This window comes from Erithacus rubecula, assembly GCF_903797595.1.
Source record: "Erithacus rubecula genome assembly, chromosome: 2".
Taxonomy (NCBI): domain Eukaryota; kingdom Metazoa; phylum Chordata; class Aves; order Passeriformes; family Muscicapidae; genus Erithacus; species Erithacus rubecula.
In genome coordinates, this window is record NC_136685.1 from 19,374,913 (window position 1) to 19,401,960 (window position 27,048).

The following is a 27,048-nucleotide window of genomic DNA, read 5'->3' on the forward strand; positions in this document are numbered from 1 at the left end:
ATGCCCAACAGAATTATCACCTTCCTGAAGAAAACACTAATACAATTCAGAAGCCCTTTCTGTAGTTACAAAGGACAGTGTCCCTCAGAATTTGCCTTCCACCTCCAGTTATTCCAGATCTTATTGTAAGCTTCGGTTCCAGAACTATGTGGAGCTTTATGGGATAATCCTTTCTGAAACTAAACTGTTAATTATCCAAAATTTAAATGAGAATAAATAATTAACATAGGTCCTGATGTTCCATCTTCTGAAGCATCTGAACTTCAACATGGTCTCAAAAAAGGCAAATAAATGCAAATATTTACAGGACATAAAAGTATGATCTTAAAAGCCTGCATCTGGAAGGACAATAGGGACATGCCCATAAAATTTAAAGGCAATGCTGCAAACTGCATTCCAATAAAGATCAGAATCTTGCAGGGGGAAGGTGGTGGTGGCTTAGCTCAGACAAATTGGTAATGGTATTTTCACAATCTGAGAATAACTGTTAAAAGCCAATAGGACATTGTAATGAGTTTTATAGTAAAATCTGTTATTTAACATTAGAAAATATTTAAGTCAGTTTATTTTTTAAGAAATCCTCAACTCTTTATTGAGACTAGATAATTTTTAGTAGTATTTCAGTAGGACTGAAATAATCACATTCAAATTAAGAAACAGTATCTACAAAAAAAAAAAATCATTAATTTTCCATTGTTGCTTTCAAATAGCCATCTTTGACTACTGTAACTTAAATCATCAGCTGTCTTGTAGCTATGCCCATAATCTTTGGTGTGGAAATAAGAAGTCACTTAAAACAGTTTATGATAAAAAAATTCAATCAATGCTTTTTATGGTTTTCCTTCACCAAGGCCACAGAGTTTACAGCTTAGACGTGCTACCTATCTCTAAACACATACTTTCAGTGTCCAATGCTAATAAATCACCACATGTAAATGCAAGAGCTCGTTGAATTTAAATAAAATCAGAACCAGAAAAGAATGGTTGCGTGTTGGTTTCCCAGATGGATAACTAATTTATCTTTCTTTCTTATGAGTTGTTAATTTCAAGGCTTCTTTTATTTTTTAAGTACTTATATATTGAACTTGAAACTAGGCAGAACTCTGTCTGTACTACTGTGGCATTTGCATGCCTCCAATAGAAAACAAGCTCAGTTATAGTTGCCGTTAGTTTCAAAAGCAGCCTCGTTGCTCTGCTATGAAAATCCAAAATATAAACCTGTTCCTCTTATTCCATGTTTCCTATCCCATAAACTATATTTTCCCTGTATTAGGATTCCAAATAAAAAGCTTTTCTTTCATTACCTTGAAGAATATTGCATTAGGAATCAGTTATAAACAAATCAGAGGAGTTATAAATCACAAGGTCAAATAAACTCCCTCTCTCACCTCTAATTTCAGTGGGAGTTTTGCCAGGCCCTAATTTGTAAGGAATGGTATAGATTCACTACAAATGAAGATAGTTTTAGCTTAAGAAATTACTCCATAGTTGTGTAAAATTAGCACACTTTTATCACAGAGAAAATAACTAGCCTGATACCTATTTTGAAAAGACTATTAGTTCCAAACGCTATCACATATCATTGTACAGAATAAGTTTAATGCTTTATCAATCTTCTGACAACATGCTTTTCATTATTAACTACACAAAAAAAGTACCAGAAGTACTAATCTTGAAAACCAAATTGAGTACAAAACATACAAACTACAAAAGTTGAAATTTCCATGCAATCTTCTATTACAGCAATGGTGTGCTGGTTTCAGCTGGGGTAGAGCTAGTTTTCTTCCCAGTGGCTGGTATGGGGCTGTACTCTAGATCTGTGCTGAACACAGGGTTGATAATACAGAAATGTTTTTGTTATTGCTGAGCAGAGCTTGCAGAGAGCCAAGGCCTTTCCTGCTTTTTGTACTGCCACACTGGTGAGGAAGTTGGGGGTGAGTGGAAGGAGACATGGCTGGGACAGGTGACCCAAAGTGACCAGAGGGATATTTCAGACCAATTGATGCACACACTGACACACAGACTTGACATACTGGCTTCACCTCAGACCAGCCTTGTCACTATTAACTTTCCCAGTGTCACTGGACTGCTGGTTGAACCTGGTTCCTGTTCACAGATGTTCTCCCCTTCTTTGCCAGGCACTGTGGGACTATTTCCACAGTGATGACACAGCTCCTCACCTACCTTGTCCCAGCTACCCTTCCTTCACCTTCCCTTTGCTGCTCTCCTAGACTCATTTGAGCTCAGACAGGCATCCTGCCATATTTGCTTAGTTTTCTACATGTCAAAATAAGACATTCTTGTTCTTTGACAGGTTACTCTTGAACTAGCTCTTCAATGCTTCTCTGCAATTCAGACCAATCCTCTCATTAATCCCACCAAGCAGATCCTGGAACAAGACAAACACCTGTTATGGAGCACACAGTTCTAACCCTCCTAATCATTCTGTTCACCTATTTCTGGACATTAATCTCCCATCTCAGACCACATCACAACCAGTTCTTCCCTGTGAGCAAGTAAGAAGGATGACCATCTCCCCCAGAGGAAACATTTTATACTTTTGTGAAACATCCCTCTCTATTTGAAGTCTGTTTAACAGCCTTCTAGTTCTAGCAAAATCTGGTTTTAGACAAACACAAAGCAATTCACACTCCTACTATACTTGTGCTCAGAGCCTTTCACCCACAAGTAATACCACAGAGACTTCATTTTCCATCTCCATCTTTTGGCATGCCATTCATATTTTACAACTTGTTTAGAAAAAAAAAAAAGGACTTTTACTTACCTGTTCAAATATTCATGTGCCATGTTTATTGCATAAACACACACAACATAATGCTCTTTTTCAAGGGACTAACATAGTCTGTGAATTAATATTTGCCTTCTGTTGGATTTGTGTTCCCCATGGGGCTTCTGTTGCAGCATGAGGGCAGGATCATCTATTCCCACCAATCTTCATCTATATCTTTAACAGCTGAGCAGAGCTATACCAACAGGAGTCATTTTTTCACTATTTAAGAGACATGGTATCAAAGAGCATTACAGCTTACACTGAGCTTTCATATTTGCTACTGCTAAATGCTACATCCATGCATATACACCAAGACTATTTCTTAACTTTCATAGGATCTCAAATGTTCCAGGTATTAAGTACCATTAGCACCAGTACTCAAATTCATCTTTTGGTATCAATAGATGAAAAAAATGACATACTATACTGAAATAAAGCACCTATATTTAAAAGCATATTATCAGAAATAAGACAACACAGTCTCACCTTGAATTGATTCACAGTGTATATTAGTTGATGTGCTACATTCTGCTGATGAAGTCTGAACATTGTCCGAATTCTTTTCTTTAGATTTTGATCCAAGATTTTCAAGAACCACCTCCTCTTCTCTACTTGAAGTATGAACAAGAGAAGATGAAGTTTCACCATAGAGTCTCTTCAGTAATTTCGCCAAGAATACTGCAGGGTAAGAAAACTTTTTTTAACAGGAAGAAATGCAGTGTTTTAAAAATACTTTAAGACTTCAGAAAACCCAACAACTAATTGATATGCGAGTTTTCCGCATATTCCACAGAACTCTGTTTTAAGCAGTCCCTACCTTTCAAAGGTGAAACTGAAAATATATATATTTAAGTTCAAAACTTGAACCAGAAAAACAGCTTTAAAAACCAGAGTTCAGTAGCAAGGTTACATTTGAAGTCTCCTATTTGACTACATTTTGGCAATAAATTAACAGTATATTTATAGACTAAACACACATTAATTTTTCAAACAAGAATCTTCCTATTCAAGAGTCATAAGGCTGCCCAAAATGCAGGTCTCTTCTGGCAAAGAGGCACTGTAATTGAATTACTCATTAAAATCTGTAAGCTACAATGATTTAATCACACAGAAAAACGAAGTAGACAGCAGCAGAAACACATGGTAGCCAGTTATTTCTACAGAATTATCAGTATTCTTATACGCCTCTTCTTCTTATGGGCCCATTTCTGACGACACTGACAATCTGCTACAAGTTAGTCAAATGCAAGTATCATTTGATTAAAGAAATATATGCAAATAATCTACTCATTTAACAAAACCATTATCATTTTTATATATACATGTATACTTCAACAACTCAAAAAAACATTATACTAAAGTATAAAGTATTACAATAGGTTATTATCCATTGCAAAGCAACATCTCTAGTTTCACCAATTCCATGTGGTCAAGGCAATATTGCAGTATGTGGAGGTGGTAAAAAAGATATTTAGAGAAAAACATCATCTGAACAGCAACTTCACATTTAATGTACATTCTGTGGACACTACACAGGCAACCTGCTGCAGATTCATAATAAAGTAATTCTGCCAGGAGAAAATAACTTAAATTGTTGTAAGAAGAATGCATCCCACTGCAGCAGAAAAACATTTTATTGTCACATAACTTGTCAATAAATTACTTCACAACTGAAAAAAAAACCCTTCATCCTTGAACCACCAGTCTTTGATTGACAAACTGGACCTCCACTGTATCTTGGCAGCTATGCTTTCTCATGTTTAACTATGTGAGAGAATGCTTTGTTATGGGCTATGACTAGTTTCCACATAGACATAAAAAAGTGACTGTGTGTTTTGTTGTTAGTCTACAACCAGAAAACAAACAATAAAAAATCCCAAAAATCCACAATTGCCCTCCTCAGCTAAAGAAAGTAGACAGAAATAACCAGTGTAATGAGACAAAGTTAACTGCCTTTTGCAGATCTCTGACTCTAAAGCAAGTTATCCAAGAGGTTTATCCTGAATCCTTTCCCCAAGAACTGCTACTAACACTATGGCATTTTAATAATCTATAGTACAGCCATTACTAAATGTCATGGTTTAATGCCAATAGGCAGCCAAGTCCAACCCAGCTGCTTGCTCACTTCCCCCCACATGGAATGGGAGAAATAATCAGAGAGATAGGATTGAGACCATTCACAGGTTGAGTTAAAGACAGTTAAATGCAAGAGTCATGCATGCAAGCAAAGCATTGAATTCATTCATCACTTCCCATGGGCAGGCAGTGTTCAGTCACCCTCAGGAAAGCAGGGCTCCATCACATGCAATATTGACTTGAGAAGACAAATGTGCCCCACTTCCTCCTCCTTCTCCCAGCTCTGTATGCTGAGTATGACAACATATGGTGTGGGATACCCCTCGGGTCAGCTGGGGTGAGCTGTCCCAATTCCTTGTGCAATCCCAGCTTCATCACTGGTGGGGTGGGGTGAAGTGAGGAGCAGAAAAGGCCTTGACTCCATGTAAGCACTGCTCAACAATAACAAAAAGATGCCTGAGTCATCAACACTATTTTCACCACAAATACAGAAAACACATCACCTCGGGAGCTGCTATGAAGAACATTAACTCTGGCACATCCACAACCAGTACACAGATTAACATTCAAGCACTTGTACTGAGGGAACTATTCTTCCAAAGCAAATGATCATTGACATACTGATGAATCTCGATACACAGATATATCTCCAAATCTGCTGAGAAGAGCAACCTCCTCATAACTACACTGGATTTTAGGCCCCCCATCTTAGTCATCTCCCCCCAGATTACATCACCTTTTCCTTCTCATTTTAAAAATTGAGGGACTATACTCATACACACAATAGCATTATTTCAAAAAGCAAGATGAGACCTGCTGCGATACATTCATTCCTTCTATTCCTATGGGGAGCTCTCCCCATCTTTAATATCTTTGCTTGAGAAAGCAAGCTGATAGAATGCCTGCCTTGGAGGATACAAACACTGAGGAGGCTATTCTTTAATAAAGATCTCTTGCTCAGAAAGAAGTATCTAGATCAGGAATAGTGATAGATTCACCAAAGCAACATCCACTTGGCTGGAGTTTTCAGCAGACACTGGTGTGGAGTGACCAAGTTCTTTACTGCCTACCAAGTTTTCATATCTGTGTCAGAGCATCTCAGCATTGACACAAGTCATCTCTTAAAATAACTAGTGATTTCCAAAAACTGTAACAAAATAGAAGTGAGCAATGTTGACACTTCAGACATTGCAAGGTCTTCATTTTAAACCTGATGTATTTCAAGCCTTCTGAAGATAACAGGAAGCAATGAATCCCAGCAGTTCACCTTCCTCAGGTGAATGAAGAATGACAGAATCAGGTGAGTTAGGACCCACAACGTCACCAAGTCCAACTCCTGTCCCTGCACAGGACCATCCTCAAGAGTCCCAAGACTCGTGTGCCCAAGAACTTTGTCTAAATGATTCTTGAGCTCTGTCAGGCTTGGTGCTGTGATCACTGCCCTGGGGAGCTGTTCCAGTGCCCAAACACCCTCTGGGTGAAGAACCTTTCTTTGATATCCAACCTAAACCTCCCCAGACTCAGCTTCAGGCCATTCCCTTGGGTCCTTTCACTGGTCACCACATCAGGGTCTGCCCCTCCTCTTCCCCTCACAAGAAGCTGCAACTGCAGTGAGGTCTCCCCTCAGTCTCCTCCAGGCTGAACAGAACAAGCCCCCAAGACCAGCTGCTGCTCACAGGGCTTCCCCTCAAGCCCCTTCACCATCTTTGTGTCTTTTGGATACTCTCTAATAGCTTAACATCTTTCTTATATTGTGGTGTCCAAAACTGCCCCCAGCACTTGAGTGAAGCTGCCCCAGCTCAGAGCAGAGCAGGACAATCCCTCCCTTGCCTGGCTGGTGATGCTGTGCCTGGTGCCCCCAGGACAGGGCTGGCCCCCCTGGCTGTCAGGGCACTGCTGGCTCATGTTCAACTTGCCATTCACCAGGACCCCCAGGTCCCTTTCCATGGCATTGCTTTCTAGAATCTCATTCTCCTGTCTGTACAGACAGGGCTGCCCCAGAATCCAGCACTTGTTAAACTTCCTATGGTTGGTGATTGCCCAGCCCTAAGATCTGCTGAGGTCTCTCTGCAGGGCCTCCCTGCCCTAGAGGGAGCCAACAGCTCCTCCCAGTTTTGTATCTGTGTAATCTGCAGATTTGGTTAGTATCCCTAGAATTGCCAGAGTGCTGAAAAAACTGACTGACTTATTGTGAGCTATTTGAAATCCTAGGTATATTCTAGCCTAAATTAAAAAAAAAAAAAAAAAAAAAAAAAAAAAAAAAAAAAAAAAAAAAATCTGCTTGCAGCCCAAAACCTTTTGAACAAAGTGGTCCTCAGTATAAGTGAACAAAGAAATTAAGTTCTGAGGATTACCCATTCTGCCATCCTCAGCAGCTTTACCTGCTCCAAAGCAGTACTCTGCTTTGCAGTTAACAGGGAACTGAGCCACCAAAACATTTTTCAGGTGACAAAGGAAGCCCTTTCCAGAGGGTTTTATTGCTGCAATCACGTGAAAAAAGGGTATCATGTGATATCCACAAACACTGGCTCAACCACAGGAGAATGGTCTTCTAGAGCAGTTCTAGCCTACTGAAAACCTCTCCCTAACATGGTACTAAACTGGTAGTCTCTGATACTACTCAGCATCAGAGATCAGTCCATTTGGTAAGAACTGCTCAGACACTTAAAAATAATTACTTCTTAACAAAAAAATAGCAATAAAGGAAATTCAAGCAAAAATACTTACTACCAGAAATGCATCTTACCTAATAGTTTCAAAATGGAGTAAGACTTACTCTCACCATAGCCATAGTATAATCAATTTAGTAACCACATAGTTATTTCTTGATGATGTTTTCCTGTCAACATAACTGATGGAGAACTGCACAGGTTCATGTGGTCTTTTGATTCTGATCTAAGGTTTTAATTTAATTTTAAAAGAAAAAAAAAAAAGTCACTTTCCAGCTTGAAAACATGACGCACTATCAAAATATTCCTACTGTGCAATGAGCTGAAGAAACATCATAACACCTGACTTTCCAGGAACTCCTCAGTGACAAAAAGGAGCCAGTATTTTCAGACATAATAACAAGCTGCAATAGGTACCAAACTAGTACCATGGCTAATTCTTGACAATCCATGTCTGGAAATAGGGAAGTACAAATACATCAGAAAACTGAAAAAGCACCTGGTCTCTACAGTTTGACACCACATAAAGAAAGCAAAATGTAACTCCAAGAAATACAATGCAGAACACATGCTAGCTACTGATACAAATTGTGAACATTCATGGTCTTTCTACTAATAATTTTTCAAGAACAATAAGGAGCCTCCTTCAAATAAAAGCATTTTTGGCACCTATGTATTAAATTGTTACCTTGACTGAATTCATATGACATACATAAGCAGACTACCCACAAACACACTGACATAACACTGCAGATTTATGAACATTCTGGGGCTGGAAATAGGACTTAGCAAGACTTAAAACTCAGGACTAGAGACTGTAATAAAAGTATGCTGAAGAACTAAATAAATTAAGTTCTGAATAACATCAGGAACTTTCCAGTGCAGCGACAGCTTCCTCAAAAACATTTGTGAGGAAAATGCTTGCCACATACTTTTGGTTACTTATCATGCATACAGCAAGTAACCCCACATTTCTCATTTGGTTGCCTCCTGCCTACTGAAGTCAAAGTTGGGCAGCAAGAGCAAAGTAAAGTGGCACTGGGAGCACTAAACTTTGTGAAGCTTGCAAGTTGTCCTACTTGTTCTCTTTGTCTCTCCTACAAACAGAAGCTTTCCAAAAACGGAAGAATCAGGAACTTCTTCTGAAACCATCCCATGTGCAAGATGTGCTAATATGCTATTTCTGCTACAGCAGAAGGAAAGATAGTACAGCAGAATGGAAAAGGACGGAAAGAGCAGACAGAATGATAATCCTCATGCAGAACATATGGACAAGGCTTCATTAAAATGTTCAGTTCATCTCTGTTACTGAAGAATTACTCTCTATGTTCAAATGAATTTAAGTCCTTGAAGTGTCTTTTATCATGCAAGTACCACAACTCCTACGAAGGTCAGGACAGGACAGTCACTTTACTACATGATCATAAAAATCACAGAACTGTTAAAGTTGGAAGGGACCTCCAGACATCACCAGTCTAATCCCAAAACTCAGAGCAGGATCAACTAGAGCAAATTGCAGAAGGCCTTGCCTAGTTGGGTATAACAATCCCATTGCATGAATTAACTCCTCTTCCCTAATCATGGCTGGACACTCTTGACCAGAGATCCTCATGGGAACCACCTGAAAAAGAGTGACTCTTGAAAGAGAGATGACTGTGTTTATCAGGACTCAGAGCAACACAGTGTAAAAGCATTCTAAGAGACTGCTACAGACAGAAAATGTTAGTTGGCTGCTATTCTTAACAGATAGCAGGTGGGAGACTGATGATAACTTCAGCCCAGGAGCTGTTCATTCCTTTGAACTATTCTCCACAAAGCTTACTTTTCCTTTAACCATACAGAACTGTTTCATAATTTGAATCTTCTGGATTCTTTCTGAAAGGAGTTGCTAAGTGGCTAAAATGATTAACAAAGGTCTTTGCTCTGTGTTTATTTGGCCTAACACAGTGATTCTTGGGTCATGACTCTGCAAGCCTCACAAAGGCATTCCATTTGCATTTCAGCCACCAGGGCAAAATTCACTCTGAAGTTATGATGCCTGACAGCATACCCTGTTTTGCCTGCAGATTAGACATTGCTCCAGAGACCTCATGTACACAAGACACCAATTCTGCCAACGAGCCTCTGGGTGCCCAAGGTATACTCAGTAGAGATGATGGTGCACTGAGTACAGGCCCCTGTTAAATGGAAATCAATACACAGAATCTCCAAGGATAATTAAATTTATTAACCTTGACCTAAACTTGCCAATATAAGCAAAAGCCACACACACACACATATACACATACGAAGCTCAGAAAAAATCCCAAAACCTCCAATCATCAAGCCCCACAGCCAAAAGGGAACAAGCGAAACAAAAAAGAATCAGCTGAAACCTCTAAGACCCCTTACCAAAGGCAAAGACCAAAGGCTTGAATTAAGTCAAGAGAGCTTATGTGTGTGCACAACATATTCTAGTCCTGAGGGAACCTCATAGCTGTTTAGTCATTAACTTCAAAATCCTCTGAATAGGGATCACTTAGCTGCAGAGAAGATTCCCACATTTGGGATACCAGTTCAGCAACTACCAAAAGATTAAAATCAAGGAAGAGAGTAATAAACCACTGCAAAACATTCCATGGCACCTGAACAGGGTATCGTTTTCCTACTACCCCTCATCTTTACCAAAAACATTCAAGCTATGCAGGGATACGAATGAAAGAACAATGCAGAGACATGCAATTACATTCTGTGTAGCTTGACAGTTCAGATCATCTAAAAGGTGTATCTAACATCTAAGGTGGGATGCTCTTGTTCAAGTCAGGACAATGAAAAAGAAAATGTCATTTTCTTGCTATCAGCAAGGTCAGTTTTGCCAAGAGTGACGTATTTCCATTTCACCATGGATTGTGCTACAAACCAAAGAAAAGCACTGTAGCAGCATTATGGGAATAACAAAATTGATCTTTCCAACTGGGGGAAAATACAGTGAAATATGCAGAAACCTAGCTGTGATCAAAGTACAGTTTTATGTACACAGGAACGTGTACAGTATTTAGCTTTGTGCTCCCAGTCTGCAAGCAGTCCTCATCCTGCAGGCGAAGCTATGGTAACAGGCTCTTACAACAGCAGCTAAAGGATAAAAAAAGGATAAAAAAGCAAGGGCTGCAAGATCTGCAGCAGAAAATTCAGGCTGAAGCTGACTGTCTCTTTCAAGAGGCACTTGTACACAAACACAGAAGCTAACAGCTTACAAGATCTTGTATTTAGTCATACAGGAGGCCATTCTGCAGATCATCGACTACATCTTCAGTTTTCATACTTCAGACTCAATCACATCTATCTATGAATTTATAGTCCTTCCTTCCAAACAGCACTGCTATTTTATTACAGGCTTTCCTGAGGAAGACACCAAGTAAATTTTCAGCTTCACATTTCAGGATAGAATTCACTTGCATCTTAAGACCAGAAAATGTACCACTCCATCTTGTCTGAATGACTGGGAGAAGTAATTTTACACACCTACCTACACTGAGACCCAAAAACTTGTATCTCAATATTACTCAATACTTAAAAATATTCTAGAGGAACTCCATAGCTCATATTCGGGTTTTTTCTCAGTGCCTAATTGCCTTTGGTATAAAACACAAAGACACATACCATGTTTGTGTCTTCATTTAGACTTGAAAAACTTGACTGTTTTCAGCACTGGGCCTTTTTCAGCCTCTCCTTACTAGGTAAAGGAATCCTACATTATAAAGGAATATGTTTCCCATTGGAGATCTTCAAAGAGGTTAGAAACCTTGATTCTGAAGTCTCTTTTGGCCTGGAAAGCAGTCTCTTAGCTTCATACACCTTACTTTTAACTATCTGCCTTCATGAAGCAAGCATTTTTTTGAACAAAGGCTGTTCATCCCATTTCTCCCACAAGCTATGGTGAGTTGCTTGGTTGTTGCGAAGTTTTGCTGGCTTTGTTTTTTGAACTACAAAACTCTAAAACTGAGACTGAGTAGAAACACCATGGTGAAATGCTGATATCACAAACTGATTATTCTAAACTTGACTAGCTCCTTAGACAATCTTTTAGTTCTACAAGACTCACAAAACTTTAGTGACATCTTAAAGGGAAAAATGTGTAGAGTTCTTCACAGGATGTCTACAGGAGGTGGGAATCGTTCTCTTTGCAAGTTTACAATTGGTCTCACTGACATTAGACATAACAGACGGTTTTAACTGCTAAAGATATTGTTACATATGTATGGTGAAAAGCACCCACATGTACTATTTGGGAATGAAATAATAGAAGGATTTAGTTATATCCAAGGTCACATGAATTCTGTGCTTGAACTACTAGGTATCAGGTGCATCTCAGTCTGGTTGTTAACCAGAATGTCACAGGGAACTGCACAAGAAACACAGCTGCTATCATTTTATATGTAGTGCATAATAGCAACTTCACAATATCAAGGTTTGTCTCAAGACCACTGACATTATTCCCACTGAAACAGCATTTATTAGTCTTCAACATTCTATTAGACAAAAAAATCAGATGCTAATCGCCCTAATTTTACACCTGTCTTATTCTTTATTACAGGTTCGAGAACCACAGTGGAGAGAAATAATCCAGTTAATAATCCTTAGAGCACAAGCTCTAAGGTAGCAGTTGAGAAAATACATCTCCATTTATCTTTTTACAGCACATGGAAACCCACTTTTTAATCTAAAGCTCAGTAATATAGAATTCTCCTGTCAGTGAGACAACTTTTAAACAGCTGAAGTTATTTAAGCATATGGCACATATTAGTAGGACTGAAAGGTAGGAAAGAGAAAGAATATAGTGATTAAACACCTTGTATCTATGTATTCACCTAAATGAAGCAGTTATTACAAAAGGAGAGTTATTACAGAGAAACTGACCTGACCAACACAGTTCATAGCAATTGCAGATACAAAACAGTAACTTATTGCTAGAAAAAGCCAACATTTATTTTCTCTTCTTAGCTTAAAAGAAACTTATTTAGCTAGACCAAGCACAGTTTCTGTCACATTGCATTTTCAAATCAGTAAGACTGGTTTTACATCTGTCAGCAAATTCTACATGACTGTGTAGTTCAACAGGAATCTGCCTAACAGATCGTGCCATCCTGTCTCAACAAAGGTTTCAGAGATCTGTCAGCAGGCCTCCTTAATTGCAGCCACAAGCTCCTAGACATCTAATAAACTTGACATGACAAAGATGATATGAAGCTACCTAACCACAATGAGAACACCAGGATTTTGTTCCACTGCTCATAAGAACCCTGCCATTGCCTTAAAACCCTGCAAAATGTCTATTGCTACTGCAGTCCACAGAAAACAGAACATCTTCACTGTAGTTTCAATTTGTGCATACTATCTTCTGCAAAATTTAAAAATATGTATCTCATACTGCACCATCATCTTTTTCTTACTTGGCACAATCAAATAGACCACAGTGAAAATATCCAAAGATATCTCATACACTCTTACTAAAGCTCAATTTTGGTGAATATTACTGTTATTAATAATCATAATTCTGGTCACTGAGTTGAACCAACTGTAAACTAGAGATGCACAAGATTTCCAGCAGTACCCTGGCAGCCAAAAGGGCCTACTGTGTTCTAGAGGGCATCAGGCACAGCTGGGCAAGGGAGGGGATTGTCCCCCAGTCTCAAATCCTGAACACAGTTTTGAGTGCTACAATATAAGAAAGTAGTACACAGCAGTGAGACAGCATCCAAAAGGGACATACAAAGATGGTGAAGGGCCTTGAGGGGAAGCCCTATGAGCAGCAGCTGAGGGCACTTGGACTGTTCAGGCCTGGAGGAGACTGAGGGGAGACCTCACTGCAGCTACAGCTTCTTGTGTGGGAAGAGGAGGGGCAGACCCTGATCTCTGCTCTGTGGTGACAGTGACAGGGCTGAGGGAATGGCCTGAAGCTGTGCCAGGGGAGGTTCAGGTTGGATATCAAGAAAAGGTTCTTCACCCTGAGGTGAAGGCACTGGAACAGCTCCCCAGGGATGTGGTCACAGCACTAAGCCTGGCAGAGCTCAAGAAGTGTTTGGATGGTGCTGTTGGGCACATGGTGTGATTCTTGGAGATGGTGCTGTGCAGGGACAGGAACTGGACTCCAATGATTCTTGTGCTCCCTTCCAACTCAGTGTATTCTGTAATTCTGTGAGACTTGCTTCCTGTCTCTTCTGGACAGATTTGGGCAAAGGAAAGGGGAAGGCTGTTCACTTACCACTGCCCACTGAGATCAACCTGCTGCCAACACAGGTATAAAGTTTCAGAAAGTTTAAATCTTGTTAAGCCTAAATTTGGATGCAAAGAGCACATGGGTAAAAGTGAAGATTGAACTATACCACACATGGGCTAAAGTTAAATGTTATGGTAAATGATAGTAGTAATATGGAAAACAGACATCAAACTAGCTGAAAAGAGTAAAAATCAAAAAGCAGAACACAAAAAAAATGCTACTCAGAATGAGTTCAGATTACTGAAGCAAAAAAAATTTACAAATTTTAAACAGTTTCACATGAGGAGAAGAAGCAAGTATACCTTGTATGGCAGGTGTAGTATCATTGAGCACAAACAAAAGTCCAAAGAGCTTTTGCATTAATTATTCAAAAGGAATCTTCATAATGTCATATTATAAAAAATATACATTTAATTGAATTTCTACATAGCTTTCTTCAGAGAGTAAATATATCACCCTTTGCAGTGATTTCAATATTTGATTGCAACAATACCAAACAACTCCTGCAAGCATCCCTACATATACATATAACAGAAATCAATATTACACATACACCACAAAAAGTTCTGGAAGTTCCAATGCAGTTGAATTTTTATTTGCTGTCTAGATATATATGAAGTTTTAATTTAAGACATTAGGCAACCCATAGAAATCCAAACGTCTTGTGAACAGTTTTCAAACTTCTGAACTAAACACAACTGAAAACATAAGAAACCACATATTGCCATAACAATCTGTGCTGGTTTTAGCTGAGATGTAATTAATTTTCTTCACAGTAGCTGGTATGGGGCTGTTTTGGATTTGTGCTGAAAACAGACTGATAATACAAGGATGGTTTCATTACTGCTGAGCAGTCTTAGGGCCCTTTCTGTTCCCCACCCCACAGGTGAAGAAGGCTGGAAGTACACAAGGAATTGGGTGGGGGGAACCCAGAACTGGAGCAGCTGACTCAAGGGATATCCCAAACCATAAGTTGACATGCTCAGCATATAAAGCTGGGGGAAAGAAAGAAGTAGGGAATGCTCAGAGTGATGGTGTCTGCCTTCCCAAGTCACCACGACAAGTACTGGAGCACTGCTTTTCTGGGGAAGGCCAAACACCTACCAGCCCATGGGAAGTGGTGAATGAATTCCTTCTTCTGCTTTGCTTGTGTGGATTTTGGTTTACCTATTAAACTCTCTTTGTCTCAACCAAGTGAGTTTTCTCACTTTTCCTTTTCTGATTCCCTCATCCTAGTAGCAGGTGAGTATGTGAGAGGCTTTGGTTGGAGGTAATAGATTCCAGAAATCTATTTTACGACAAGAGCAAATCTAGTGTTTAAAAAGGCAACTACAGACATCTTAATGGCACACACCACCACCTCCACTGCTTTTACTAAGTAACACAGGTTCCTTCACCTGCTCCTAAATATGTCCCAGCAAGTTTAAACAGTCCCACCTACCACTTGTGGACCATCCTATCTCAATGCAAAGTACACAAGAATTGCTCCAACTTCCTAAGAACAAACCAACCCTACACTAACACACTCCCATCTGCTGAAAAAAACCCAAAACCCCCAACAGTCACCTACACAAAACACAGAACTTTAGAGACCACATCATGTCAGGCTCTGTGAGCATGTGCTCCCCTTGCAGACTTTCTGAAGAGAAAGCCATTGTATCATTTCTGCTTCTTTCACTACCTGGCTGGTCTTTCTCCTTGACTACATTTCTCACCTAGGCACAACACCAAGGTCAGTAAAAAAACCTTTTTTTCCTCTTCTATAGAAGATTTTAATGGCAGAATCAAGTACACTTACATGAGTTAATTTCTACATTTAATCACAAAACCCCAGCTACTTGTAATTGAGCCAACTACAATCCAAATAGCATTTACATCTTGGTAAGCTGTAATAAATCTTGGGGGGAACAAGATATACTTCTCACAGAAAAAAAAAAATAATGCAGATATCAAACTCCATTTGCAATTAATATTTTCCTTACTGATAAACGTGCATGATGAAAGAAAACACATGCACTTAAAAAAAAGCATATTTTTTTCCCAGTAAAACATCAAAGTATTCACCAAAAATTTGTTGAGTCGGAAAAACAAAAATAAGAGAAGGATTTGAATAACTTCAAGATCTCTAACAATCAGTGCTTATCTGAAACTAGAAAAAGTAAAGAAATTGTGTGCTTTTCTGCAAGAACTCATGTTTATTACGTGATATGGCCATTAAAAAAAAAAAAAACAGCAAAACAAAAAAACCCAAAACAAAGGCCCTGCAATCTCATTTCAACATCCATTATATTCCTGCCCCAAGTCACCTGAGAGATGAAAGCAGCACTCCTTGAAACAATATTCACTATTTAAAACCATTTGTCACTGATGCCTATCAAATGTCTACATTTGCTTTCCAATTTAATCTCTCCCAGAGAAGTCTCCTGTTGTCCCACTAGATCATCCCTTGTGCAGCACTTTTCAATCACTTTTTACAAGCAATTATAGTAAAAAATGTACACTACACCTGCATCAATACCTTAACTCTGCCCTTCAGAAGCTGGAACATCACTCTCCATACAACTTCTATCAACATACAACTCTGTATCTCCTATGTAACTATGATAGTGTTATTTTGGGGTGGCACAAACTTTCAAGAACAATGACCAAAGCTTTCAAGATGCAATTGTCAAGGTTTAACAGCAACAAATTAGGATTTTCAGCTGTCCCAGACAGGATCAATACCGTGTTGATAACACACAGGATGACAGTGGTAGTACCTCTAGCCTTGTCATGAATCACTGGTACAAGAGAAAGTGAAAAACAAAAAGCCCCACAAAACTCAAAAGAAAAAAAAAACAAAAAAACACTTTCTCAACTACTTTTGTTGCACCCTTTCATGGCAGAGTGAAGTGCATTTCACTTACCTGCTCCACTGGATTTTCACTGCTTAGATTCTCTTCACTGACAATTTGACCTGACATGACCTACAAGCTGTTGACCATGCCATTTATTCTATATTACTGCCCAGTTCCAGACAAAATAAAACGCTTCACTGTTCACTTGTAATGCAGGCAAAAATATGTCTTCAGCATCTTCAACATACTCTCACAAAAAAAGAGCAAAGCTAACCTTAAAGAGAAGCACTTAAACATTCCTTCTCAGCTCTTTTATAGGACATCTGTCTTTTCAAAAATATATGTAGCTTCACAGTAGAAAGTCAACAGTATTCATGTATGCTATGGGCTGCAGAAGCAGATCAGATGAGGTTCTAAACTCTTCCAGTTTTGTTACTTCCTCCCAGAGGAACACGTGACATCCTTGTTATTTCTCACTGTATTGTCTTCCTAATCTTAAATCATCGCTCCTTAGATTGGCTGAATAAAACATGAATGATTTCAAACTTTACAGAGTAAAGTTAGACACTCAGTATGATCGTTTTAGCTTTCTCTGACACGCTACCAAAACAAGTAGCTCTTTATGTGACCTTCAGTTTTAAACTATTTTGAGAGCTTTAGAATTCAGTTCCCCCATTCCCAGTTCTAGAGTCATCCATTCATTCACAAATGCATGAACTCACTCTTCCTAATTCACTTTTTTCCAGAAAAACATCAATTTGTAATTCACATCCCCAAAGCACAAAAGCAAAACAGTAACTCCTTCTCCCATTTCTCATAACGAATCTGCATCGAAACCACGGAGAACACCACTGTGTCTTTATACCTCCTTCAAACGATCTCTAGTTGCAAATAGCTTAAACATTAACTCGTACTGATCAGTTTCACTCTCAAATGTTATCCGTGCATGAAGTATTCCAGTTTCAGGACGCTGGAACTGTCTGAAAAGGCAAAAGCCAGGCACAGGATGCAAGCACTCAGCTCTATCACAGCTCAGCCACACGCGACACCCCTTGAGAACGAGATATTACTTACAAAACACTTGTATTTTTATTATTGTGCTTTCTAACGCCGTGCCTTATAAAACATTTTGACAAACGGAACTGACTGAAGCTGTGCGTAGATAGCAGAAGGCTTTTATTTTATTCTTCGCAAGCACAGTACCACAGTCATTTCATACGCGATCTAACTCACTTTAAATAAGCCAAAACAGATGGCCACTAACAAGTAAGTACGCGTGTATGTGCATAGTGAGGAAAAAGAGGTTTCACCTTACAATACTTTATGATTAGAGGAGTAAATGCTATTTGCTCTGTCCCCAGCGCCAGGCAGAGCTCGCGGCAGCAGAAGGCGCCCCGGCCCCGCCGAGCCGCAGGGGCAGCGCAGGAGGTCGGGAGGGCTCGGCCCCGCGCCCCCACACCCCGCCCGTGCGGCGGCCAGGCTCCGACCAGGCCAGTTCTGCCCACCCGCCACCCCGCTGCCGGGCTCGCCCAGCTTCGCACCGCTTCCCCCGCGGACAGGGCGCCGAGGAGCGGAACAAGCGAGTCCCGCGGCAGCGCGGTGCGCCCGGGCCGGAGCACAGCTCGGCTGGGGGCAGCCGCGCCCAGGGCCGTCACCGCCGCCCCCCGGCTCCCTTCCGTCACCAGCCCCGGGAGCAGCGCGGCGGAACCGACCGCCCCCCGCCCCTCAGAGCGCGGTCTCACCGTTCCTCCTGCTCCCGGCCATGGCCCCGCGGCCCCTCCGAGACACCCCGCACGGCCCCGCGCCCGCTCTCCTTCCAGTTGGCCGCCGCGGCTGTCGCTCACGGCGCTGAGCGCCGCCATTGGCGGAACCGCGGCAGGGCTGGGTTGGCCCCGCCCCCTCCCGCCCCGCCGCAGCAGGCGCCATGCCCGCGGGCTCCGGCAGGGGGCGCGCGGCTGCGCAGAGCCGGCGGGGGCGCCGCTGCCGCGCGCGCGGGAGCGAGGGCGGGGGTGCGCGCGGGGCGCGAGGGGAGCGGCGCGCGGCGGCCCCGGCGGGTGAGCGGCGCCGGGGGACGCTGGGCGCGCGCCGCTGCTCCGCTCCCGGCGCCTCCTCAGTCCCGACCCGCCGCAGCCCGCACCGCACCCGCCGCGTTAATAATGCTCTAGAATGTCAGCGCTGAAAAAGGTAGGGAGGGAGGGGAGGCGAGGGATGTAACGGAGGGGGGAGAGGGAAGGGGCCGCCGTCGGGGCGGCAGGCGCGCCGGACTGCGCGCGGGGCTCCTCCGCAGGAGCGGCGGAGGGAACGGGCGGGTGCCGGTGCCGCGGGCACCGCACCGTCGGGGACGAGCGGCCGGCGGCGGGGCGAGGGCTCGCCAGCCGCGCCGTCGGTTGCGGTGTCATCCCCGATCCCCGGCGCGTCCCGGCGCGGTGTGGCCGTGGCGGGGGGCTCGGCTCCGCGCAGCCCGGGCAGGACGGCTGCGCGGCGGAGCGCCCGGTGCTGAGCGGGGCGGCCGCGGGCTGGCACCGTCCGTGTGGCCGCTCTGGCCGGAGGGAGCGCCGGGGAGGGGGATGCTGCGCGCGGGGCCGCAGTGCCGGGGTGACTGAAATTTTGGCATGGCGTGATTCTGGGGCTGCCCCGCGAAGAGGAGCCGGGGCTGGCGGCGCACCGCCGCCTGCACCGCTCCCCCCTTTCCCTTCCCGGCCGCCGTGCCGCGCCGGAGAGCCTGCGGGTACGTCGGAGGGGCCGCGCTGCTCCGCCAGGCTTGTCCCAGTCCTCCGGAGGGCCGGCCGGCCCCCGGGGCTCGGTGGGGCGGCAGCCTGGCAACCGAGGCGGGGGGCGGCAGGTGAGTCCGCACGCTCCAGCCCGGCTCCGCGCTCCCCGCCCCGCCACGCCGCGGGTGCGCGGGGCTCGGCGCGGCTGGAGCGCCCGCGGGCGCGCACCCGGAGCGCGGGGGTGGCTGCGGGGCGCATCTGCTGCGCTGCCCTCGGTCTCCGGGGCGATCTCGGGCGGCTCTACCGCGCAGAGGGCGGCGTTCGCGGGCGCGTTGGCTGAGCGCCTCCGCGGTCGTTTGAAACACCGTCTGCAGGAGAAATAAAATAATTACCCAGCGTCATAACGAGAGCTCAGCGCGCCCCAGCCCGCCTCGCGTCCCGGAGCGGAGCCGGCAGACCTCCCGGCGGCCGCCACCGTCGGGGCGGGCGGTCCCCGCCGGTCCTGCCCGACCCGATCCGACCCGACCCGCTGCTCTGGGGACGGCGTGGGTCGGTCCGGGGCAGGGGAGCCCCTTCCAGCCGGCGGGAAGTACAGAAAAGGGGCTTTCTTTCACGGCCCCGCTTTCTGTCGCCTTCGTAACCCAGTTCCTGCCGCTGCTGCTGTCCCAGTTCTAACGGCGGTGCCGGTGCCGTACAGCTTGGCGTTTAGCCATAAATCCATATATAAGTGCTTCGGCCTCAACTTCCCTTAGACTTAAAGGGTTCTAATTTACGGCGACAACCTATTGTTGTTAGTTTCCAATTTTGCTTCCTTACGGGACATTCTTACACAGACTTAAAGTGCTTTAGGAGCAGGTGATGCTTGAATCTCTTCCAAATTAAAGCCCTGCGAAGGGGACCAAGTGCTCCCGTCACCTTAGGTGGTGTGAGCCCAAGATCACAGCTCTGAAAGCATATGCCCTTCTTAGCGCTGGAGTGTTTTGTAACTGTATTTCTCCTCTTCACAGTAGCAACACAAGCGCAGCACTAGCAACATTTGTAGCACTGGATACCTCCAGCCATTTAGGTAGCAGATCACTGCAAGCGGGCATCCTGCGGGAATGGGCACCTCAGTGTGACCGAGTGCAGATCCAAGTACAGACGATGGAGAAATCTCATGTGGAGTCTTAGTAACTGAATATTTTCTACTGTGGCATGTGTCAGGGGAGCCATAGTGATGGTACTGGACGTTTTAAAAAGCAGCTTGGGGGTAGAGCAGAGAATGGATGGTAATATTTTATAATGCACGTGTATTTGAAGTACCAGCTGTTCACATATCTGATTCATTGCATTTCCATCTTTGTGTTGTATCTGGAAAACAGGTAAAAAGGAATAGTAGGAGTTTTATATTTCTATGCTTTCAGCAATATAGCAATACTTTCAAGTAATTTCTAGATGGTTTGCACAAAACACTTTCTTTCAGAACTACAAGTTTTAATGTTATTGTGTGTAGCTGTTTTTACAGTGCTAGGCAGATCATATAATTTATGTTTCAAAGGTTCTTCCCCCATCATTTTGCATGCTTTTCAAGGTGTGTGTTATGTGGTTAAAATGGACTCAGACAGTGTTTAATAGTTTTATGAATTGCAATGTTATACATTGGAGATTTAATTCTGAGTGCTCGAGGCAGACTCTGTGTGATCTGACATAATATTCCTAAGTTAAAGAATGCATTTATTATGCCATTGCTCAGTAATACATGAACAAAAATCTAGGATTGTCAAATAAATGTGTTGATTTTATTTTAGATTTTTTTTTTTTAGCTTTTCATTTTAGTACTTATAAAGTGCTATTTACATTTAGTTAGTCATATATCTAGTTTGCACTAGAAGAGTATAGGGTATGCCTCTAGTAACTTTCTAGAATTTCTAATTTCTCTGAAATGAGTTTAAATTCCTGGTGCAAATTGAAGTTATACTTAGAGAGTGAAGTCATAAATGCTTTAAACAAGCATTTAACAATCAGCAAACAGTCTGCTCTTGACAGAGGTGTTGAGGAGAATGTGTTTTGTCTATGTAACACACAAAACAACATTAAAATCCAAGACTTGCTGAATCAATGATAATAATCATAATGACTTAATGGGATTGGGATTTCACATTTGTTATGGAAAGATCCCACAAATAGTGATAATGTTGGCAATGCCAAGTTGTTGAAACAAAAATTACCAAAGCAAGACAGAAATTTCAAGGTCCATTGTGGCAAACTAAAAGTTATATTCTAAATGAGTTCCAAGACATGAATGAAGTTATTTCAATAGTAATTGGTACGTGTGATAGAAGAAACATATCCCTGAATAGAGGGATTCATACCTGATCCTGAGGAAAGCTTGCATGTCCAGTTTCCACTGTGTCTGGACATGAAGCAGCATTCTGCCCAGAGGGTACCCTCTGCACCTCCCCTGAACATTGCCTGTCCTGGTCCGCTTATCATGTCACAGTTATGAAAGGGTTTTTTGACAGCAGGTGTTCTGATAGGAAATATTTATAGATGCAGTCTGAATGGCTGAATTTCAGCTTGATTGTGAGCTTTGCCTGGATAAATTGTGGATTTTGGAGTAATTATTGGCATGGTTTTTTTGTGCCTTAACAAGGATGGTAAAATGTTATTTTATGACTGTCTTTGGCAAGAAATTTTTTCCCTGTTTTTAATTACACATAGTCAAAGCAATTTCCTTGTATAACTAGGATAATCTTATGAGAAGTTTTAGTAATAAAAAGAACATAACCCCTCGAATAACCTGCTGATTTTTTATGAGGTATACCATTGGGGGCCCTTGAATCTGCGTCAGTCAAACAAAAACAGCTGTTTTGGTTCTACTCCATGAACAAGACAAGTCTTATTTGCTGCTTCACTTAATCAGTATGGTGAATTTGTTTATATCTAACCATGCATGGTGAATGAGGACCACTAATGCAGAAAGTTAGTGTTAGCACATCAACTGTGATTATATTTTAAAAAGACTTTCCGTTCTTAGAAATGTATTACATGGGCCAAAATATCCCATTGAATTGAAAATGTTCTGTTTGGTAAATGGGTAGTTTTGTTTGAATAGCTACAGGAAAAAAAAAAAATTATACACATATTAGTTCAGTTTGCCTTGCAAAAATTCATAGTCATCCACGAGCCATATGGCTTTCTTACCTCTAGTAGAGAAATAGCTCTCAGCATGGCAGATACAGTATGTCAACAGCTATGATCAAATATAAGTAGAAGTGGGCATGGATGAATCAGAATCTCTTTTAAAGTAGACTCGTTGGAGAACACAACTCCTCATATTTCAGTCCATATATATCTCCATTATAGAACTATATTTCCCAGAACAAATTATAGTTCATCACAACTACTTTCTGTTGGAGAGGCCAAAATGATTCATTAAAGTAAAATAAGTACTCTTCCCATGATATTTATTTAGAAAATGTCAAGTAGCAGTTTATTCATTTAGTACACGCTCAGTTATGATGAGAGGATGGAAATCACTGCAGTTAGATTTCTCAATCAGTGTTTCCACGCATGCATATATATTTGGTCTCACTTTGCTTTTATCTGTTTCTCACTGTACTCTCTTGAATACTTCTTTTATGCATAAAATTTGCTTATCTTCCATGCATTTTCATTCCATATTTGTCATGTTTCTTTGTCCTTGCCAGTTTTGAAAATGAACAGCAAATAACTTCCAAAATGGCACTGGCATTAGGCCCTCTAAATTTTTTGTGGCTTTATAAGCATATATTTCTGTGATGTAAAAAGACTTTCCACTTTTGATAGTAAATGTAGTATACACCAGCAGTTGGCAGGAATACATGAGATATACCATAGATGAAGGCTTTTATCTCACAAGGGGATTCAGTGTCTGTTATCTTCAGGAGATCCTGCAACCACTGTGTGTAGCTAAATTGTAAGTAGTGGAACTTGTCAAAAATATGACCAAATGCATAAATCCAACAAGACAAAAATCAGTAATTTAGAGATTCAGACTTTGCACAAATAGTAGAAGGAGCTAAAGCATATGCCAGAGCTTTCAGTCTATCTATAGCTCCACATCTTGGGTCCTTCATAGCTTCTCCTCCATGCAAAATTCTTCTCTCAATTTTGCATCTTCCATCTTCAATAATCTCTTTAAAAGTAAATTTGTTACATCAGAAGAAAGAAGAGCATCTTAGTGTTGTCAGATTGACCTGATCTCATTCTGTACACCAAAGTTGTTGCATTTCAAAGTTTATTCTAGAAAAAGTAAAGGTTAAATCTTGATTATGACACTGAAAGCAGTTAGGAAAGTATAAAATACTAAGACACAGATTTAGGAAGAAATTGAACACCACTGTAGTATAGTGGTCAATTAAGGTGTCTCTGATAAGTATTTCATTCTTGGAAGCTGGGAGGCTGCTTGAGCAGTGTTCAGCCTGTGGCGTGCTGCCTTTCACAAGAAACAACTCCTCTGTGTGGTCCTGGAAAGGCAGCAGGTCAGTACTGAGAAAAACAATTCAAAACTATTTTTATTATCTTTCTCCTTTGATTTAGGTGATACTGTATTTTTAATAATCCCTAAAGTGAGAATGCAAACTAATTGTTCAGGCTTGTCTGGAATCCAATTTCGCTTAGCATTTTAAAAAATGTTGATTTTCTTAATTTTTTTTTTTTTTTTTTTTTTTGTGCATTGGAGATCAACTGAATAAGCCTCCTGTGATTCTTTGCTTTTTAATGGTATGGCTTGTATTGTGAAACTTAAACGCCTTAATAATGTCATGCAAATTACATATCATAAAATAACACCACAGTCTCCAACAATTCTCCTAGTTTTGCAACTGGATAAGCTGGTGACTTTTCACAGAAAATAAACACAATATTATTAAAAATGCAAATAACCAAGTTGCCCTTAAAGGAAACTTTGTCCAAACCATTTCACTCTCATATGGTGGCTTTAGAGCTCATGAAGCTGCAGGATTACAGAAGTATGCTAATGTTTTATTCCATGCATTTCTGACATTGAGGAGTAGAGCAAACTTCTCAGCTTTCACATCTGCTTTCTACTTTCACAGGTAGCCTATAAAATAACACTGAACAAATAGCTTCAATCACCACAAGTGGGAGGCTACTTTTTAACCACTTTTTTTCCCCTGAATAGCAGACAGTAGTGAAAGAATCTCAAGTAGTTACTACACCTTTTATTTTATATACTCAAAAACTAGGGGAGCAAGGAATAAACCCCAGAGGATCTTCCACTTCCACATTCTTATTGGTTTATGACTTAATAAGTCATTTGGATATAAACACTCTTATACTCTTGAATTTCTTTAAGCAGAGTCAAGTAAGAGAAAAGACAACACTTTTGCTTCATTCATGCAATGAAATTCTTTCCAAAGAGCATCAGTATAAGGCCACCTTTATCCTCTGTGCAACAGCAGATTTCACTTAAATGAACCAATATATTCTTTAGTTTTATAGTTTGATAACAGTTATCTTCCCTGATGAGCAGAAAGAAGGACAATGTTTGCTTTTATCCCTTTGATTCACTTCTCTTGGCCCTGCAGCATTTCAAATCCTTCATAGTCAAAGCTACAAGAAGAATCTGGGTCTTCTTCTAATGCTAGAAAAGGAAATGGAAAAGTACAACCAAATGTCTTGAAAAAACTGTGTCTCAATTCTTAGCCAGGCTTCCTCATGATAACACAATGTAGAGGAAATTATAACACATAGACTTAAGAATGTGTGTTTTTTTAAAACTGGGCTACGAAGACCATCAGAGTGAGAAGATGCTGCGTGCCAGTGAGAAGTATTAATATCCTCCAGCTGGGAAGATGATGGGCTCCCATTGATAAGAATGACAAGAGCTTCACCTTCCCTCTGGAGGAGAGTTCAAGCCCCTCTGATGTTTCCAGCCCTTTCTGGCAGCAGGACATGAAACTGATCTTTTCTTTGATGGCAACTTGTGGCTTTGTTATCTAGCATCTGGCCTGGTTTTTGGCTATTTTGGGATTATCTTTGCCAAAATGTTTTACTTTAAGGTAAGAAATTGAAATAAATATGATAAGTGTTCCTGTTATGCATTGTATACATGATAAATTTATTTTTATTTGAGTCTGAGATTTTGATCTCACTAATTTGAGGGTCTGTTTACAAATATTGTCACTTAGGAATAGCTACTGCAGCTTATATTCATACCACAAAAGTCCAAAATTAGTTTTCAGAGCTAGATAAATTGTTGTATTTAAGAGATTAGCTTCAATATATAATAGATTAATTAAGTAGTGTAAATTATTTTTTTTCTTGGTAACTTAACATACATTTAAATTTACTCCTTTTCTTTCTTGAATTCAAATGAATAAACTGAAATGCTCTTTTCTTCCCTTCAGTTCTAGTAGACTGAGAATTCAAAATGTTACATGTAGCTTAGGCATGGCTCCTTCATGACAGTTATTTAAACTCCCGTTTACTACAATTTGTATATCAGAGTAATTTTGTCACAAGGTCCTGCAGTTTATAGCATTATATGAAAAAAAGGCTGCAGTTCATATGAGAATGCTGCATTACTTTTGTTGCCAGTCCTGAATTGTATTGGATTCCTAATGTCTCCCATCTCCATATATGTCAGCTCTTATTCATTATGCAAGAGGTGAGTATGGCAAGTGAGGTGTTTGAGAAGAAATTACTTTTTATGAAGGTGAAAAGGAATGCAATTAGTTATGATATCATATACTTTTATAATAATTTAGATGGTAACAAATTTGATAACAGTTTTCTTAAGTGATAATTTATAATATACTCCTCAAAATTTTCACACAGCATTTCTAAGGGAAAAATAGTTTCTATGTTACTTTTCAGTCTCATCTCCTTTAGTAAAATGATGCATTTTTATATTGCACTGACCTTTTTCATGAAAATTTGAGCTATCTACACTGCAAGGTTTCAGCTGCAACAAGATTTAGAAAGTTATACATTACTTTATGAATTCAAAAGCACATAGTGACCTTTGAAAGTAAGGAAATACAGGACCAAAGTATTAAACAGATCTAAATAGTAAATTAAATATTTTGAAGTTGTGTTTTTTTTCTTTTAAAATAAAACTGGTAGATTAATTTTGGATGCTTCCCAGAGTTTTTTCTCTTTTCCCCCCATTATTGTTTCTTTACAGCTAAAATAAATTGTTAAAGGTGACAGAAATCAGTGAAAATGTTCTTATGTATACCAGTAAAATGCCTCATATAGTAATGCATGTTCAGTTTTGAGGTAATTTATAGTGCAGTTAATGTTCTTTTATATTGTTTCATTTTGAATTATCTTTTCTTACATGTATTTATTCCCCCCCCCTTAATTATTTTATTTCAAAATACCTTTTCCATTTTATGGTGCTTTTTGATATTCTGCATACCCTAGAAAATGTCTCATCTGATATATTATTATTTTTAAGATGTACTGTGTTTATGATTTAGAGTAGTGTGGAAGTCTCTCCAATACTCTTAGTTGTGGATAAGTTATGCAGCACACTTACTTTGCTAACCAGTGTCAGGTCAAATCAGTGTCAGTGATCCATTTCCTGGGATTTTTCTACTTCTTTTTACTTTCCAAAATTGTCATGAATTGCTGTTCTAAAAATTATGCAGAAAAAGCAAAATAAAAAGCTGAGAAGCTCAGTGTATTCTAGACTGTAGAATAATGCTTTGATCAATAA

General features: G+C 40.9%; 2 protein-coding genes across 6 annotated transcripts in view; one reads left to right on the plus strand and one right to left on the minus strand.

Moving 5' to 3' along the window:
* The window catches only part of ERICH1 (glutamate rich 1), a 65,698-nt gene extending 47,200 nt beyond the window's left edge, over positions 1-18,498 (minus strand). For all 4 annotated transcript variants that reach the window (XM_079325641.1, XM_079325639.1, XM_079325638.1 and 1 more), the window contains exons 1-2: positions 18,372-18,498; positions 3,278-3,469 (exon numbers count right to left, since the gene is read on the minus strand). In XM_079325641.1, coding sequence (XP_079181767.1) covers positions 3,278-3,469; positions 18,372-18,393 — 214 coding nt within the window. In that variant the 5' untranslated portion in view covers positions 18,394-18,498. The remainder of the gene's footprint in view (positions 1-3,277; positions 3,470-18,371) is intronic.
* A 160-nt stretch (positions 18,499-18,658) lies between these two features.
* DLGAP2 (DLG associated protein 2) overlaps positions 18,659-27,048 on the plus strand; it is a 438,256-nt gene continuing 429,866 nt past the window's right edge. For both annotated transcript variants that reach the window (XM_079325551.1, XM_079325552.1), the window contains exon 1: positions 18,659-18,813. In XM_079325551.1, coding sequence (XP_079181677.1) covers positions 18,796-18,813 — 18 coding nt within the window. In that variant the 5' untranslated portion in view covers positions 18,659-18,795. The remainder of the gene's footprint in view (positions 18,814-27,048) is intronic.